General features: G+C 47.2%; 1 protein-coding gene across 2 annotated transcripts in view; it reads right to left on the reverse strand.

The window, feature by feature from the left end:
• The window catches only part of NRP2 (neuropilin 2), a 312,308-nt gene that overhangs the window by 53,383 nt on the left and 243,346 nt on the right, over nucleotides 1–15,579 (reverse strand). For both annotated transcript variants that reach the window (XM_060256874.1, XM_060256875.1), the window contains exons 13-14: nucleotides 7,148–7,410; nucleotides 3,703–3,799 (exon numbers count right to left, since the gene is read on the reverse strand). In XM_060256874.1, the coding sequence (XP_060112857.1) occupies nucleotides 3,703–3,799; nucleotides 7,148–7,410 (360 nt within the window). The remainder of the gene's footprint in view (nucleotides 1–3,702; nucleotides 3,800–7,147; nucleotides 7,411–15,579) is intronic.

The following is a 15,579-nucleotide window of genomic DNA, read 5'->3' on the forward strand; positions in this document are numbered from 1 at the left end:
CAGTGACACGCCCCCCCCCCCCGCCAGCTGCCAGGAATCTACTCTCTTTCTGCTTAATCTTTCTTACCAGGTTCTAGTCAAGGCAAAATGGAATAACCCCAAGTACGCCATCACTGACTCTTTGGAGGGAAGGTGGAATTAAGGTGGCCAGGGGAGGGGGGGGGGCGGGAGGGGGGATTGCCTGATCCAGGTTGGAAAACTCCTGGTGATTTGGGGCTAGATTAGAACCTGGGGAGGACAGGGACCCCAGTGGAGTCCAATGCCATAGAGCAGGGGTGTCAAACTCATTCATTAAGAGGGCCGGATCGACCTTGTTGGGCCGGGCCGAGTGTGTCATAAAATGTAATGCCAGGTAGCGGAGATATAAACTTTGCAAAGGACACAGACCAACACAATTAAAGAATTAAAATAACTTAATACATGCTTAAAACATTAGCACTCATTGGTCTTTAAGGTGCTTTCTTTGTATCTCTCCCGTGTGATCCAGGGAACTGGGCAAAGTTTTCTGTCTTTTCCCAGGGGACTGGGGGTGGGGAGCCTCAGCCAATAAAAGGAAAAGAGTCTTGGCTTAGTAGCTGTGCAGTGCAATTGAGAGAGCCTGGGAAAACAAGCTATTCCTCCCCCTTCCTTCCTCCCTAAGGGAAGAGCCTCAGCCAATGGAGAAAATATAGAAACAGAGGCTTTGCTCTGCAGCTCCTGTGCTATTGAGCAAGCCTGGCAAGGCAAACTGTGAAGCAAGAGAGAGGGAGGAGGAAGCAGACGACAGCCAGTTGCTTGGGGGCCTGAGAGGAGCCCTCGGAGGGCCTGATTTGGCCCCTGGGCCGCATATTTGACACCACTGCCACCCTCCAAAGATCCATTTTCTCCAGGGGAACTGATCTCTATAGGCTAGAGATAAGCTATGATTCCAGGGGATCCCCAGGTCCCACCTGGAGGTTGGCATCTCTAGGTGGGACAGCAGCACAGTCAAATAAAAATTAATGCCCAGAAAACGGAATGAACAGCTTGTCGTTCTCAAATAGCATTGAAAGCTTGCAGATAATGATCTCCGTCTAGTATTTCAGCACCTCCTTATTGGCCCCATCTGGTGGGGGTGAACACATGTAATACCAGCCGCACTCAGTATTTCCTTCACGGCATCAGCTTCAACACTGGGTCCTGTTTCAGTCAACTTGTTTTAAAAAGAATATACGAAAAAAGGATTCAGAGTACAGCGTTAGACGAAGAACGGGGGTTCAGAAAGGCATGGAAGTTTATGAAACTGGGTATGGTTACTGCAGGATAAAGCTGAGATGAGTGTGTTTGGAGGGGAAGAATACCAGGGGGCATTGTGTAGAAAAAGAGGTGCTGGAGCTCATTAACACAACTCATTTGCATAAGCCGCAAATTTGTATCCTGCCCTTCACGCTGAAGCTCAGAGTCTCAGAGCGACTCACAATCTCCTTTCCCTTCCTCCCCCCACAACAGACACAATGTGGGGTGGGTGGAGCTGAGAGGACTCTCACAGCAGCTGCCCTTTCAAGGACAACTTCTGCCAGAGCTATGGCTGACCCAAGGCCATTCCAGCAGCTGCAAGTGGAGGAGTGGGGAATCAAACCCGGTTCTCCCAGATAACAGTCTGCACACTTAGCCACCGCACCAAACTAATAGAAATACAGCACACAATCGTATCATCTAGAAACCATCTCCCCCCGCCCCAACCCGGCCAGGTTCTGTGGAAAAATTGATGCCAAAAAGGTTGAGGACCACTGCTCTACACCACTGCTGAAGGCATGAGACCTGAGGAAACAAAAGACTGGCAGCTTTATATGCTGCTTATATCCAGAGACTTCTACACAGCGCTGTTCGAAAGGAATAGCCACACGCCCTTCAGTGTCACATCCTGGCATATGGGAACCTGCCACCCAGTCTCTGCTCAGCCAAGATCTCCTCATGGCAGCTCCCGTCAATTTTGCCTCTCCCCCATATATTGCCAAGGAGTTGTGTGGGTCCGCTGAAGGATCGGTTTTCCTACAGTTTGCCTCATCGAGAAGGCCCTTGTTATCCTCCCATCTGCCTCCCCTGAGGGCTTTCACCAGTCCAAAGAGCCCTGCTTAAGTAACCCCTGGAACACAGACAGATAATTTCCTTGTTCTTTTGAAGAAACAATCTGTTGAGTACAACTAGATTTAAAAAAAGAGGAAAAAAACACACCCCAGTGCATCTTACTGATTTCCTTCCTGGGAAAATAAAGAACCTATCTGATTATTTCCAGATTTATGCCCGGGACACCACAGCTTCTGAGCCCAACAACAGTTTCAAATAGTGTACGATGAAAATAGTCACTCTGCCTCAGAGAGCAAGTGGAAGGTTGGTCAAAGACAAAGCAAGGGAAGGCAGGCAGGCAGGCAGGCAGGCAAGCAGGAAGGAAGGAAGGAAGGAAGGAAGGAAGGAAGGAAGGAAGGAAGGAAGGAAGGAAGGAAGGAAGGAAGGAAGGAAGGAAGGAAAAATAAAGCAAAAAAACAAAATTTTTGTCCAATGGCACTGTCAAGACCATCAAGGTTTAATTCTGGTTATAAGCTTTCCTTTGCATGTGCACGTCTTCTGGACTCCAACTCTGTCCTATTGCTTCAGACCAACACGGCTACCCACCTGAATCAATAATACAGTGAGTTATTAGATCCCTTCCTCAAGTTGAAAAGGAATCTGATTACTTCTCTGGATTATAATTAAAAACAGAACTTTGTTCCTCCAGTCAGTTCCCTTTCAGAGTCCTGAGAGTGGCAGAAGGGCAAACTGGAGATTCCTACATTGTATTTCACAACCTGAATGATTTATCTGAAGAACCATCTTTGTATTTCAGTTCTGCTCCCCCCCCCACCCCCATATGTTAGGAATTGTCTTTGTTATGGCCAGGGCTTTTTTTGTAGCAGGAACTCCTTTGCAAATTAGCCCACACATCCCTGATGTAGCCAATCCTCCTGGAGCTTACAGTAGGCCCTGTACTAAGAGACCTGTATGCTCCAGGAGGACTGGCTACATCAGGAGTGTGTGGCCTAATATGCAAAGGAGTTCCTGCTACAAAAAAATCCGTGGTTATGGCTATGAGTCCGGCCACAGACTGCTCCATGCTGTCACTGTGAGCCACGTGATGGAGAAAATTGCACAACAATGGCCAATCCACATGCACATGACCCACAGTCACAGCAGAGACACAATACCAAGCGGCCGCCACTCTGAGCAGCGGCTGCACAACAGCAACCAGCAGCTGTCTGATATGAGATGGGCCTAAGACCCAGAACAACACACACACAAACATACAGATGCCGGAAGTGAGCCAACCTTCCTCATATAGATCAGTGCCTGCATTTGCAAATGGCGCCATCGAAAGCTAGCTATGTGGCCCAATGTGCTCCCTAGCAACTCGTCAGGATGCACCTTTACAGGGCTGGAATTCTAGTAGGAGCTCCTTTGCATACTAGGCCACACACCCCTGATGTAGCCAATCCTCCAAGAGCTTCCAGGGTTCTTAGTACAGGGCCTACTGTAGGAGGATTGGCTACATCAGGGGGCGTGGTCTAATATGCAAAGGAGCTCCTGCTAGAATTCCACCCCTGGACCTTTACCACTTGCCTCTCCCACTGCAAGCAAACAAATGAGTTTTGCTTCCTAGAATAAAAGAGAAAGAAAGAAATGCTATAGATTGGATGTGTGTTTACATACCCATACAGTTCTCCAGGGAGCTGTCGGTGCCTATTCGGACATCATTGATGGCAATCTCTCCTGAATGTCCTTCGCCTATAATTCCCTCAAACACGATCTAGAAGCAAACAAGAACAGAGAGTGTTAAAGATTTCGGTCCCCGAACAGCCTTCGTGTCCTTCAAAGAAAGGCAAAGATAGCAAAAGGCGAAGATTCGTCGTCATTTGGGTATCTCTCTCCAAGTGGCAACGGAAACCGTATTGCAAGGGAAACGCTTGAAATCTTCCACACAAAATCCCCCAAAGTAAAACTTGCCTGTCCATTCCTCAGCAGCGTAATGTTGCCTTTACATCCCCCCCCCCACTCCCTTCACCCCACAGAAGCCACTTATGGTGCAGGAAAGGCAAAGTGACCATCGTTCAACACTGCAAGGAGGGCACGGAAGTGGTAGAAAATCACTGTTGGTGGCAGGGCTTTTTTTGCAGCAGGGACTCCTTTGCATATTGGGCCACACCTTCCTGTTGTAGCCAATCCTCCAAGAGCTTACAGTAGGCCCTGTACTAAGAGCCCTGTAAGCGCTTGGAGGATTGGCTACATCAGGGAGGTGTGGCCTAATATGCAAAGGAGTTCCTGCTAAAAAAAAAAGCCCTGGCTGGTGGTCTGTATGCAACTGCAGCATGTTTGTTCACGCACACACTGTACCCACAGATATATGGAGGAAAAGGTAAACGGCATGACAAATTTTGCATCAATCTTCCAGAGCAGGGCTTTTTCCCTGGGGGAACACAGTGGAACGGAGTTCCAGAACCTCTTTGTGGAAACTACATTCTCAAAAAATGTATAGAAGTTCATGAGGGGCAAATGTATCCTTCTGCATGAACTTAGAAGGAACAAAGGCAGAAAATAAGTCTCTGATGTTCATAGAATCATAGAGTCAGAAGGGATCTCCAGGGTCATCTAGTCCAACTCCCTGCATACTGCAGGAAATTCACAAATACCTCCTAAATTCACAGGATCTGCATTGCTGTCAGGTGGCCATCTAGCCTCTGTTTAAAAACCTCCAAGGAAGGAGAGCCCACCACCTCCCGAGAAAGCCTGTTCCACTGAACTGCTTGAATTGTCAGGAAGTTCTTCCTAGTATTTAGCTAAAAAAGTCTTTTGATTTGATTTCAACCTGTTGTTTCTGGTCTGACCTTCTGGGTCCACAGAAAACAATTCCACACCATCCTCAACATGACAGTCCTTCAAGTTTGTTGTAGTTTCAACCTTCGCAGGACCTTCTGCTTCTTCTTCGGAGGTCACATGGGGATGTCACAAGGCTATGGAAGCTTTCCACTGAGTTTTGTTAAATAAGCCATAAGAGCAGCTGGCTCCCTCTGGGACATGTGGATAGGTTACCCCTCTGTAGCTGCTGTCGTCCTGAGAGACCTAATAATATGCCAAGGTCTTGCCTCAGGACTTTTACAAGTCCTGCAAACTCTGGGGTGGGAAATACCTGGAGATTTTGGGGGTGGAGCCTAGGGTGGATGAGGCTTGTGGAGGGGAGGGGCTTCAGGGGTGGAGGGGGCAGACTTCAATGGGGTTTAATGCTGTGGAGCCTGCCTTCTAAAGAAGAAGCATTTTCTCCAGGCAAATTGTATCCCTGTCACCTGGAGATCAGTACCTGGAGGTTGCCAACCCTAAAAGGCAGACAGATCAAGAATCTCTCTCCTGGGCCCTAGGCTGTGCCTAACTATTCTCAGTGATTGCCGAGAAGCAGCGTTGTTCATCCTCAAATTCTGGCTGAAGGGAATGCAAATGCTTCACGAAGAAAACCCCCAAAACAAAGCAGGTTCATGCTCTAGCTAAATTAGGCAACTCACTGCCACATGTGCAAATATCCTTGTCAGCTTTAATTTGCATGCTCTCTTCGAAACCCAATATTTCCGGTTTTGGCAGGATTTCCCAAGAAGTGGTAACCAGGGCTTTCTTTGAGCAGAAACGCACAGGAATGCAGTACAGGCTGGCTTGGCATCAAGGGGTGTGGCCTAATATGCAAAGGAGTTCCTGCTGGGCTTTTTCTAGGAAAAAAAGACCTGTGCGAAACAATGGTGATGTCAGGGGTGTGGCCTAATATGCAAATGAGTTCCTGCTGGGCTTTTTTCTACCAAAAAAAGTATTGGGCAATACAGAGAACAGAAACAGAGGTGGGAGGGGAACATGAATAATGAGGAAAGGTCTGAGGATCGAGAGGCCATGCAGTGGCATCAGACAGCCATGCAAAGCATAACACCCCCCCCCCCCGAACATACAAATACTTCCTGCATATTATCTAAACTCATCTCCCAACTACAGACTGACACTGGTTCAACTATCGTTCATTCCACTTCAAGGAAGAAGCTTGTAGTCCTTAGAGAGATCCAGGGCTTTTTTTGAGCAGGAACACACAGGAACGCAGTTCCGGCTGGCTTGGTTCTGGGGTGTGTGCCCTAATATGCAAAAAAGGTCTTGCTGAGCTTTTCCTGCAAAAAGCCCTATGTGAAACAATGGTGATGTCAGGGGGTGTGGCCTAAAATGAAAATGAGTTCCTGCTGGGCTTTTTCTACAAAGAAAGTCCTGGAGAGATCTCTGTGCGTAAGGACCTTTAATTGTATTCTCAGCGCCTTAACAATTTTTAGGATTCTTTGCGAGGAGGGAGGATGGAGAGAAACAAATAAATATAAATTTTGTAGTGCAGGTAAGGCCAGATGCATTCTGAACACCAGGAGTGCTTTAATTGCTCAATAAAAGAGGACACATCCTTGGGAACTCAATTTCTGGGACTGCAATATAGCTCAGTAGGTGCATATAATCCCTTCTTCCTCGTTATTGATCTATACTGGACTTTCCTAGCACTGAATCCACTTTCCGAAGAAATTGTTTCACCCACTCACTCTCCAATCAAGGAAGTCCTACTTCTTTCTTTTTTCACCCCTCCTACAAGTACAGTTCAAAGAAAGAAAGAAAGAAAGAAAGAAAGAAAGAAAGAAAGAAAGAAAGAAAGAAAGAAAGAAAGAAAGAAAGAAAGAAAGAAAGAAAGAAAGAAAGAAAGAAAGAAAGAAAGAAAGAACTCTTGTTCCTGGTCTGCCTTGTTGTGAGAAGGGTTTGGTGTTTGTCCCTTGTGGGGCTTGCATCTCCTCATCAGACTACCCGATACTTGTCTGAGAAAAGGGGAAGAGAGAAAAAATATTTGCAAAAGAAGAGGCTTTAAGGAATATAAAAAGGCAACAGGATGAACAAAGACCTGCATCTATGCATAAAGTAGGCAAATTCTGAACAACAAAACACGGTGCCATTTAGTTTCTATAGCAACATGGGAAACACAGTGAAGTAGAAGAAGGGGGAAGAAGCCTGGCTCTACAAGGTTCACTAATGATGAATGGAACAGGGTGTGTTGACTGAAATCCATTTGGATCTTCAAGGCAGCACCTCCTTAGAACAAGATTACCTGATACTCCAAGCCGTAGCCCCGCAGCTGGATCTTGCCCTCTCTCCACTCATCCCCTTGGTCCTCCCTGACCATCCACAGCAGGTTGATCTCGTGGATCGCTTCCCGTAACACCCGGAGCGTTGTCCCCATCCCACCGGAAAGCTGGTACCGGAACACCATGCACAAAGTGCTGCGGGGTGAGAAGACCACAGGGCTGACCAGCCGGGCGTGCTGCCCTTCTCTTCTCGCGCTGCTCTGCAGCCTCAAATAATGCCTGGCATCTGTTGAAAGAGAAGGTTAAGCTCAAGTCAGTGTTTGTAATGAGTGGGGCAGCGTGCTATTCTTGGTTAAAGCCAACCAGTGTAATATTAAGCCCAATAACCGTCCCCATCTGTAGCAACAACGTAGGAGTGCAGATAACTCAGAACCTGTCTGGTAGGTAAGGATGCTCTGCTCTCTTTGATCAAATTGTAGGCGCAATCTACTGTCCGAAGGATAGTAGATCATGGCCCTAAATCAAGCCAGGGCCTTAGTTAAGCAGAGAATGTTAGATGGACAGAGGCAAAAAAACATCGCCAGAGCCCCAAAATTTTTAGCCTCCCCCCAAACAAGAAATGTCATTTCCCCAGCCTTATATCCAGGGCTTTTTTTTGTAGCAGGAATTCCTTTGCATATTAGGCCACACCCCCTGCTGGAGCCAATCCTCCAAGAGCTTAAAGGGCTCTTAGTACTGTAAGCTCCAGGAGGATTGGCTACATCAGGGGGGGTGGCCTAATATGCAAAGGAGTTCCTGCTCCAAAAAGAAGCCCTGCTTGTATCGATCAAATTTAGACAATCGATCTTATAGAAGGGCCTGCTCAATGGCCCATTGTAATATTTTCCCCTCAGAAATAGTAAAAGTGTAAAGGTAGCCCCTGTGCAAGCACCAGTCGTTTTCGACTCTGGGGTGATGTTGCTTTCACAACGTTTTCATGACGGACTTTTTACTTGGTGGTTTACCATTGCCTTCCCTAGTCATCTACACTTTCCCCCCATCAAGCTGGGTACTCATTTTACCAACCTCGGAAGGATGGAAGGCTGAGTCAACCTGGAGCCGGCTACCTGAACCAGCTTCCGCTGGGATCGAACTCAGGTCGTGAGCAGAGGGCTCTGACTGCAGTACTGCAGCTTGACCACTCTGCACCACGGGGCTCTTTCAGAAATAGTAGTGGGCTGCTACAAAAAGACATCAATGGTCGAGTGTGTCTGCCTGGGTGGCACCAGAGAAGTGGATACGATTGCATAGTCTACTCAGCTGTGGATACTACGATAAAGAAGATAAAGAAGATATTGGATTTATATCCTTCCATACACTCTGCATCTCAGAACGGTCACAATCTCCTTTACCTCCCCCCCCCACACACATACCACAGACACCCTGTGAGGTGGGTGGGGCTGAGAGATTTCTTGGAGAAGCTGCTCTTTCAAGGACAACTCCTACAAGAGCTATGGCTGACCCAAGGCCATTCCAGTAGGTGTATGTGGGGGAGTTGGGAATTAAACCCATTTCTCCCAGATCAGAGTCCATGCACTTAACCACTACACCAAACAGGCTCTCAAATACAAGCTAGATTTATCCAACCTATACAGGAAAGAATTTCGGGTCTCTTGTATAGTGCAATAAGTAATATGCTTCGCTTAAACTCTAACCCTCAGGTCATGTTTGTGTGTGCCAAATTTTTAGCAGCAGCACTGGCAAACAGTATGGCCGTTTTCCCACTCACGTTTTACTGGTGCCACGACCATCCTGACGCCGGCGAATCTGCCTGGATTTCGCATCAGAAGCTCCGGCGCTCCCAGAAGCGCCGGCTACTTCCGTCGCTAAGCCAGCGCAAACGGAAATCGCAAAGATGCAGGAAAACGTTTGCGCTGGCTTAGCGACGGAAAGCGCCGGCGCTTCTGGGAGCGCCGGCGCTTCTGTTGCGAAATCCAGGCAGATTCGCCGGCGTCAGGATGGTCGTGACGCCAGTAAAACGTGAGTGGGAAAACGGCCTATGTAAAGGTATGATATGGACTATAAGGTATTGTAAATGTTTCAGTCTTGATCTATTTTTATACATCGATAACCAAATCTTTATATTATTATGGTTATACCATGTTATTTGGTCCCTGACATGAACTGTTTTGATATGTTACCTACCTACCAACTTCTACCTCTGAGGATGTCAGTCACAGCTGCTGGCAAAACATCAGGTCTCACAATACCAAGACCACGGCCACACAGCCCGGAAAATCTACAACAGCCAATGTTTTGTGCTGGTTACAAACAGCACTAAAATTATCGTGTGTGTATCTGAAGGACAATTCTGAATGGCATTACAAAGAACGCACAGAGCACACAAGGCAAGCTATGAAGGCATTTGTAGGGAAGGACCAGTGGGCAGGAAGGGATGCTTTAACCGTATCACCCCCCCTCCCTAAGCTAGGCTTTGAGACCAGAGAAATCCAAGAAGGCAACAAATTAAAAGTCAATGTTGCAGGAGAAAATAAACAGGTAGAGCAGGAGTTATACACTTTCCTGGCTACTGATGTCCTTCTGCAAATGCCCCGTTCTTGTAAGCTATCCAGGACCCTATTTCAACATGTATTTCCCAGGGTAACTTAGAGCCAGGGGTCTTTTTGTAGAAAAAGAGGTGCTGGAGCTCATTCGCACAACTAATTCGCATAACGCATTGGCATACGCCACACACACCCTGACATCACCGGAAGGTGGACTAAATTAGATCAGCTCAGCATCTACCTTCAAATGCTTCTAGAATTAGAACTGTCATCATAAAACTTTACTCCCATCAGACTTTTTAGATTACTTTCTCCTATGTGGCCCCAGTGGCATGAGGAAGATTCCCATCTGTCTGCTTTAGGTGTTTTGGGTTATTTTCCTATTTTTTTGTGGGGGGAAATATTAGAAAGTTCGTCATTTCTTAGAATTCAGCAATATTCTTGCAGGGGCTTTGAACAAAGGAGTCCAGAAGCAAGGATATTGGGGAGGGGGAAGAAAGAGCACAATACAATCCAGAGGTTCCAAAGCTCCGTTCCTGTGAGCTTCTGCCCAAAATGAGGCTGGCTTTTGCACATTTAATAGGGGCAAAGCAAGGAGAAATTCAGCTCATGAAGCTTTTCCCATCACACGCTGGGGAGCAAACATCTGCTACATTTCTATTTATAATGCTGATGGTTAAACACACAAGAAGACAATGGGCTGGAGATCTTGCCTACTTAAGAGCTGTCCGAAAGGGGAAAAAACTGTTAGGTTGTGTTGTGTTGTGTACGCAAACCAATGTGAAGACTATTTGTGTGTGTTCCAGCCTGGCTCACTGGAGCCATAACTGAGCTTGGGGACTCAGGAACAATGGGCAGCAGGATCCAAATACCTGTGGCCCTGCTCCAATCACGAGCCCCTGGCCGGTTTGAATGACCCAATGGCGTGCTAGCGTGGGAACCTTGAAGTGTATATAAGTTGAGCCCATTGGCCCAATTCCCCAGTCTTAGAGTGCAGCCCTATAATATGCTGTACCTAATAAAGAGCTATGATCGCTACCACCTCGCCTCTTCATTGCGTCGAACCCAATATATCAGTGGTCACCAACCTTTTTGGCATCAGGGACTGGTTTTGTAGAAGATTATCTTTCCAGGGACGGGGGGGGGGGGGGGGCGATGGTTTTGGGATGATACAATTGTGCACTTTATTGTTATTTGTTTGGCATGGTGGTTCAGTGTGCAGACTCTTATCTGGGAAAACCGGGTTTGATTCCCCACTCCTCCACTTGCAGTTGCTGGAATGGCCTTGGGTAGCCATAGATCTTGCGGAGTTGTACTTGAAAGGGCAGCTTATGGGAGAGCTCTCTCAGCCCCACCCACCTCTCAGGGTGTCTGTTGTGGGAGAGGAAGGTAAAGAAGATTGAGAGCCGCTCTGAGACTCTGAAATTCGGGGTGGAGGGCAGGATATAAATCCAATGTCTTATTATTATTATTACTACATTGTGATATATAATGAAATAACGATACAACTCGTGGCCCGGTTGCTAACAGGCCACGGACCGGTATTGGTGCATGGCCAGGGGTTGGGGACGCCTGCACTATATTATAGGTTGGATCCAGCCACTCTCCCATGGGTGAAAAAAAGGGGGTATTCCTCAAAAAGGATATGCTGAAGACCACGGGGATGTGCATGGACAACAACCATGAGGGGAAAGAAAAAGCTGCTTCCATTTGCACAGAACGAGACAAGCAACTAACATATGTCTGTGCTGTACCTTGCACAAGCCGGCATCGGGATACTAGAGCTGGGAAGATAACTACCCACCGTATGAAAAGAGAGAGACAGAGAGGGTGTTTCATTGACAGAGACAGCTCGGTAAGGAGGATGTCTATTTCACCAGCAGCTATAAGTATGGAAGTCTGCTGATTAAGACCCTGAAAAGCTCAAGGCGAAAGATTGACATAATTAGGACAAGTGAAAGTGCAGTAATCGTCCGGGGGGTGGGGAGGGAAGTGACTCTGTAATCATGACATGGGGTTGGGGGGGCCCTTATATTTATTCTGTCTCAAATTTGCTCGGTTTTCAAGTCAGAAGCTGATCCGGGCTCCTCTGCCCAGCCTCACAGCTTGTCAACATTATAACTTCTCTTGAGGGCTGGGGGAAAGCAAGCTGAGTGGAGGGGGGCTGTTCTTCTCGAAGTCTTTTCCTCTCCCCCCCCTCCTCAGCCCACCTCTACTACTCATCACTGGCGGTAAATACTCCGCAATCAGAACCAAGCTGACAATTTAGTTGATGATACAGGAGGTGGAATGGGGCTTATCATCATCAATATCTCCTCAGTTCCTCTTTTCTCTCCTCCCTTCTCTGTAACGTGGATGATTGGCCCTCCGGCACAAACAGTGGGATGAAGTTTGTCGCTGTCGGCAATCTGAGCAAAGGTGACTCAAGCGCACAAAGCAGGTGTTCGGGTATTTTTTTAAAAAAGCATTCTTTGGAACGGAAACACAAACCCAGGATGAAAGGGTGCCATTGAGAACTGCTCCTCAGGAAGTGGCGGCCATCTTGGGATGCTGGGTGTGTGGTGGAGCCCCGAGGTTAAAGCTCAGGAGTGGCTTGGATACCAACAAGATTTTCAGAGTAGAAGCTTTTGAGAATCAAAGGTCTCTTCTGTCTCAAGCCTCAGCCTCCAAGGAGGAAGGGTTGTAAACAAGTCAGTGAGGTAGAGAGGAAGACTGTGGGCTTTCCTCCTGTTCACTCTACTGTCACTGTCCCTTTGAAGTACTATGACAGATCTCAGAGAAATTAAATAATAGAATCATAGAGCTGGAAGGGACCTTCAGGGTCTAGTCCAGAGGTGGCCAAACTATGGGAGCCACATGTGGCTCTTTCGCACATATTGTGTGGCTCTTAAAGCCCTCACCAGCCTGTCGGTCAGCTTAGAGAAGGCATTTCTCTCTTAAAATCACTTCTCCAAGCCCAGCCAGCTGGTGGCTTGAACAATACATTTAAAGTTAAAGTTGCTTTCTTTCTACCTCTCCCTCCATCTCCCATCTATTTGCCTTCCTTCCTTCCTTCCTTGCGGCTCTCCAATATCTGACGCTCGTATCTTATGGCTCTCACACATCTGACTTTTATTCTATGTGGCTCTTACACTATGCAAGTTTGACCACCCCTGGTCTAGTCCAACCCCTTGCATAATGCAGGGAATTAGATGACAACAACAACAACAACAACAACCCTCCAGGATCCCAGGGGGTCCAATTCTATGAGCCCCAAAATAAGGTGCCCCATCCTTCATTATGTCCAATGGAGGGAAGACTTTTAAAAGGTGTGCAGCCCCTCTAAATGTGACGGCCAGAACTCCCTTCGTGCTTTTCACACCCTTGCTCCTGGCTCCACCTCAAAAGTCTCCTGGCTCCACCCCCCAAAGTCCCCACTCTCCAGATATTTCTTGAATTTGTCTCAAGAAGAAAATTGTGCTTCACATCTGTGCCTGTCTCTATAAGCCATGGCAGACTTCGACTCCAGTTATTTTTTAATGCTCTCTTCTCTCTCCAAAAGCAAGTGACATCCAGACTGATGAGAGCTCAGTTTCCAAGAAGCAGATTTTTTTCAAAGGCAAAATTGCTCTCAGGCACTTATCATCTATTGAAATTAATGGGTGTCAGGCACTCAAGTGTCACCCTGGCATCAAAAATCCTACAGCCGTGCAAGCATGGCCCCGTAACGTGGCCCTCTTCATTAAAGACAAGCAATCAAAGTGTCGCTGGATCTAGAGAGGAGTCACATCCAGGGAATCAAGTGAAACTTGTCCAGTCACTTCGCCAACTCTTCCAACTTTCAAAACCCAGCAAGAGAAAAATAAAGACACAAAGTTTTGAGGGAAACGAGAAAGAAAATTTTAAAAAACCCCTAGGACTGATTCCCCACTAGGCTTGTTCCAGTGTGGAACTCTTCCCCCCTCCCCACGACGCTTCCATCCGATTTCGCACAAGCTGCCCTGCGGCTGTGACTTGCCTTGCCTCTTTCCTGCGGCAAGCAAGATCCTCTGAAAACCGGTTTCTGCTTGCCACGGGAAAGAGGCGGAGCGAGTCACAGTCCCAGATTTTGCTTGTGCAAAATCGGGCAGAAGCGTCAGGGGAAAAAGAGCTCCAACGCCAGAACATGCCTAGTGCCCATATCTTTCATAGAGAACATGCTGCAACAAGAGGAAGAAGAGGGGAGAACAATAACAGAGGAGAACTGAGTGGAAAGGTATTCACAGTTTGCCTCTCAGAGAATGCACTGCCCCCCCCCACTTCGTGGAGGAAAAAGGGGGTGAGACCAGCTCCAGAGCGAAAGATCTGGAGTGTTCCGAAGTTCACCCTGCTCAGAAATAAGACCTCATATGCCTGCCTGCACAGAAAACATAAAGGAAAACATTCTATTCTTACAGGAATCAGTGACTATCTAAGACAAGCACTAAGAACCAGGACGGCTGCTCTGGGCGGGAGATATTTCGTATTGCCTAGTTTTAAGGGGTTTCTCAGGCTTATTTCAGGCCTCTCTGAATGACTGGGATTGTGTTCATCTGCAATGCCCACAGGGTGTAGCTCTCTGGCCATTTGGTTTCGTTGTACATCCACTCAGGGCTTTTTTTGAGCAAGAATGCAGTCTGGGCTGGCTTGGTGTCAGGGGGTGTGGCTTAATATGCAAATGAGTCCCTGCTGGGCTTTTCCTACAGCGAAGCCCTGCGCAAAGCAATGGTGCCATCAGGGGGTGTGGCCTAATATGCAAATGAGTCCCTGCTGAGCTTTTTCTACTTGTGCTGGTACAAATGAACTGGATACTGAGCCTAGATGGATTATGTATGTGTGATCAAGATGAATCCTTTTATCATCTTGGAATTCTGACACGGTGTGGTGATCACAGTCACAAAATGGCTGCCACAGGAGGAAGCGCTGCGCAAAACAATGGTGACATCAGGGGGTGTGGCTTAATATGCAAATAAGTTCCTGCTGGGCTTTTTCTACAGAAAGAGCCCTTTATCCACCCTATTGGAAATAAGGTTTGTGCCTCATAAAGACCAATATGCATAAGCCAGACTACACAGTCACTTCTTGGTTTCCGTGGGTTAAACAACACATATTTTAGGCCTATGTGTGCTGTATTTTATAAGCACATTTTCCAAAGTGATAGTTCGCGACAGTCAAAAATAAAAGAGCCCTCTGGCACCGTAAAGGCTAACAAATTTATTATGGCAGAAGCCATTTGTAAATTGATATAAGGTTATTATCATGGATCATGCATTTGAGACTCAGGTGCTATATGGGGTATAGGGTCGCCAGGCCTCCTGCTGTGTCAGGATACCTCCTTCCAATTGCTGCCGTTCCTTACAGCCACTCAGAGCAGTGGTGTGAGAAAAATAGAAACAAAAATGCTGCCTGCCTCTGTGCCAATGGGTGGCTCTAGGAATTGATGGAAACCATAGAGTTTCTGGAAATTCTTAGAGCTACCCATCGTTTCTTCCAGGTTGTGCCAGAAATTAACAAAGTGACATCAATGACATCACCTACCATGTCTGTCCCCCAAAACCCTGCCTGCTGGCAAACCTAAATGCGCGTCATAAGATTTTAATTGGAACTTGTACATCTATATATTATTTTCCATGTGTGTCCCCCATCTGTAAATACCTAAACCTGCAAAACGGCGCACACACAAACACAGAGCAGGTTTTTCATTCTCCCCATAGTAAAATAGTGATCCTTGCGCAAGTGCAAAGAACTTACTTTCCTTCCTTCCTGCGCAGGTTAAATCCCATGAGCCACAGAGGGCCCGGTGACAGTGGTGGTGAAAAAGCCTGGGGAGCCACAGCAGGCCTGAAGGGGTGTGGCGAAGCAGCCTTAGGGCTGCGCCAGCCAGACGGAAACTGCTGGAGAGCTCAGCTGCCGAA

Source organism: Heteronotia binoei, chromosome 16 (assembly GCF_032191835.1).
Source record: "Heteronotia binoei isolate CCM8104 ecotype False Entrance Well chromosome 16, APGP_CSIRO_Hbin_v1, whole genome shotgun sequence".
NCBI lineage: Eukaryota > Metazoa > Chordata > Lepidosauria > Squamata > Gekkonidae > Heteronotia > Heteronotia binoei.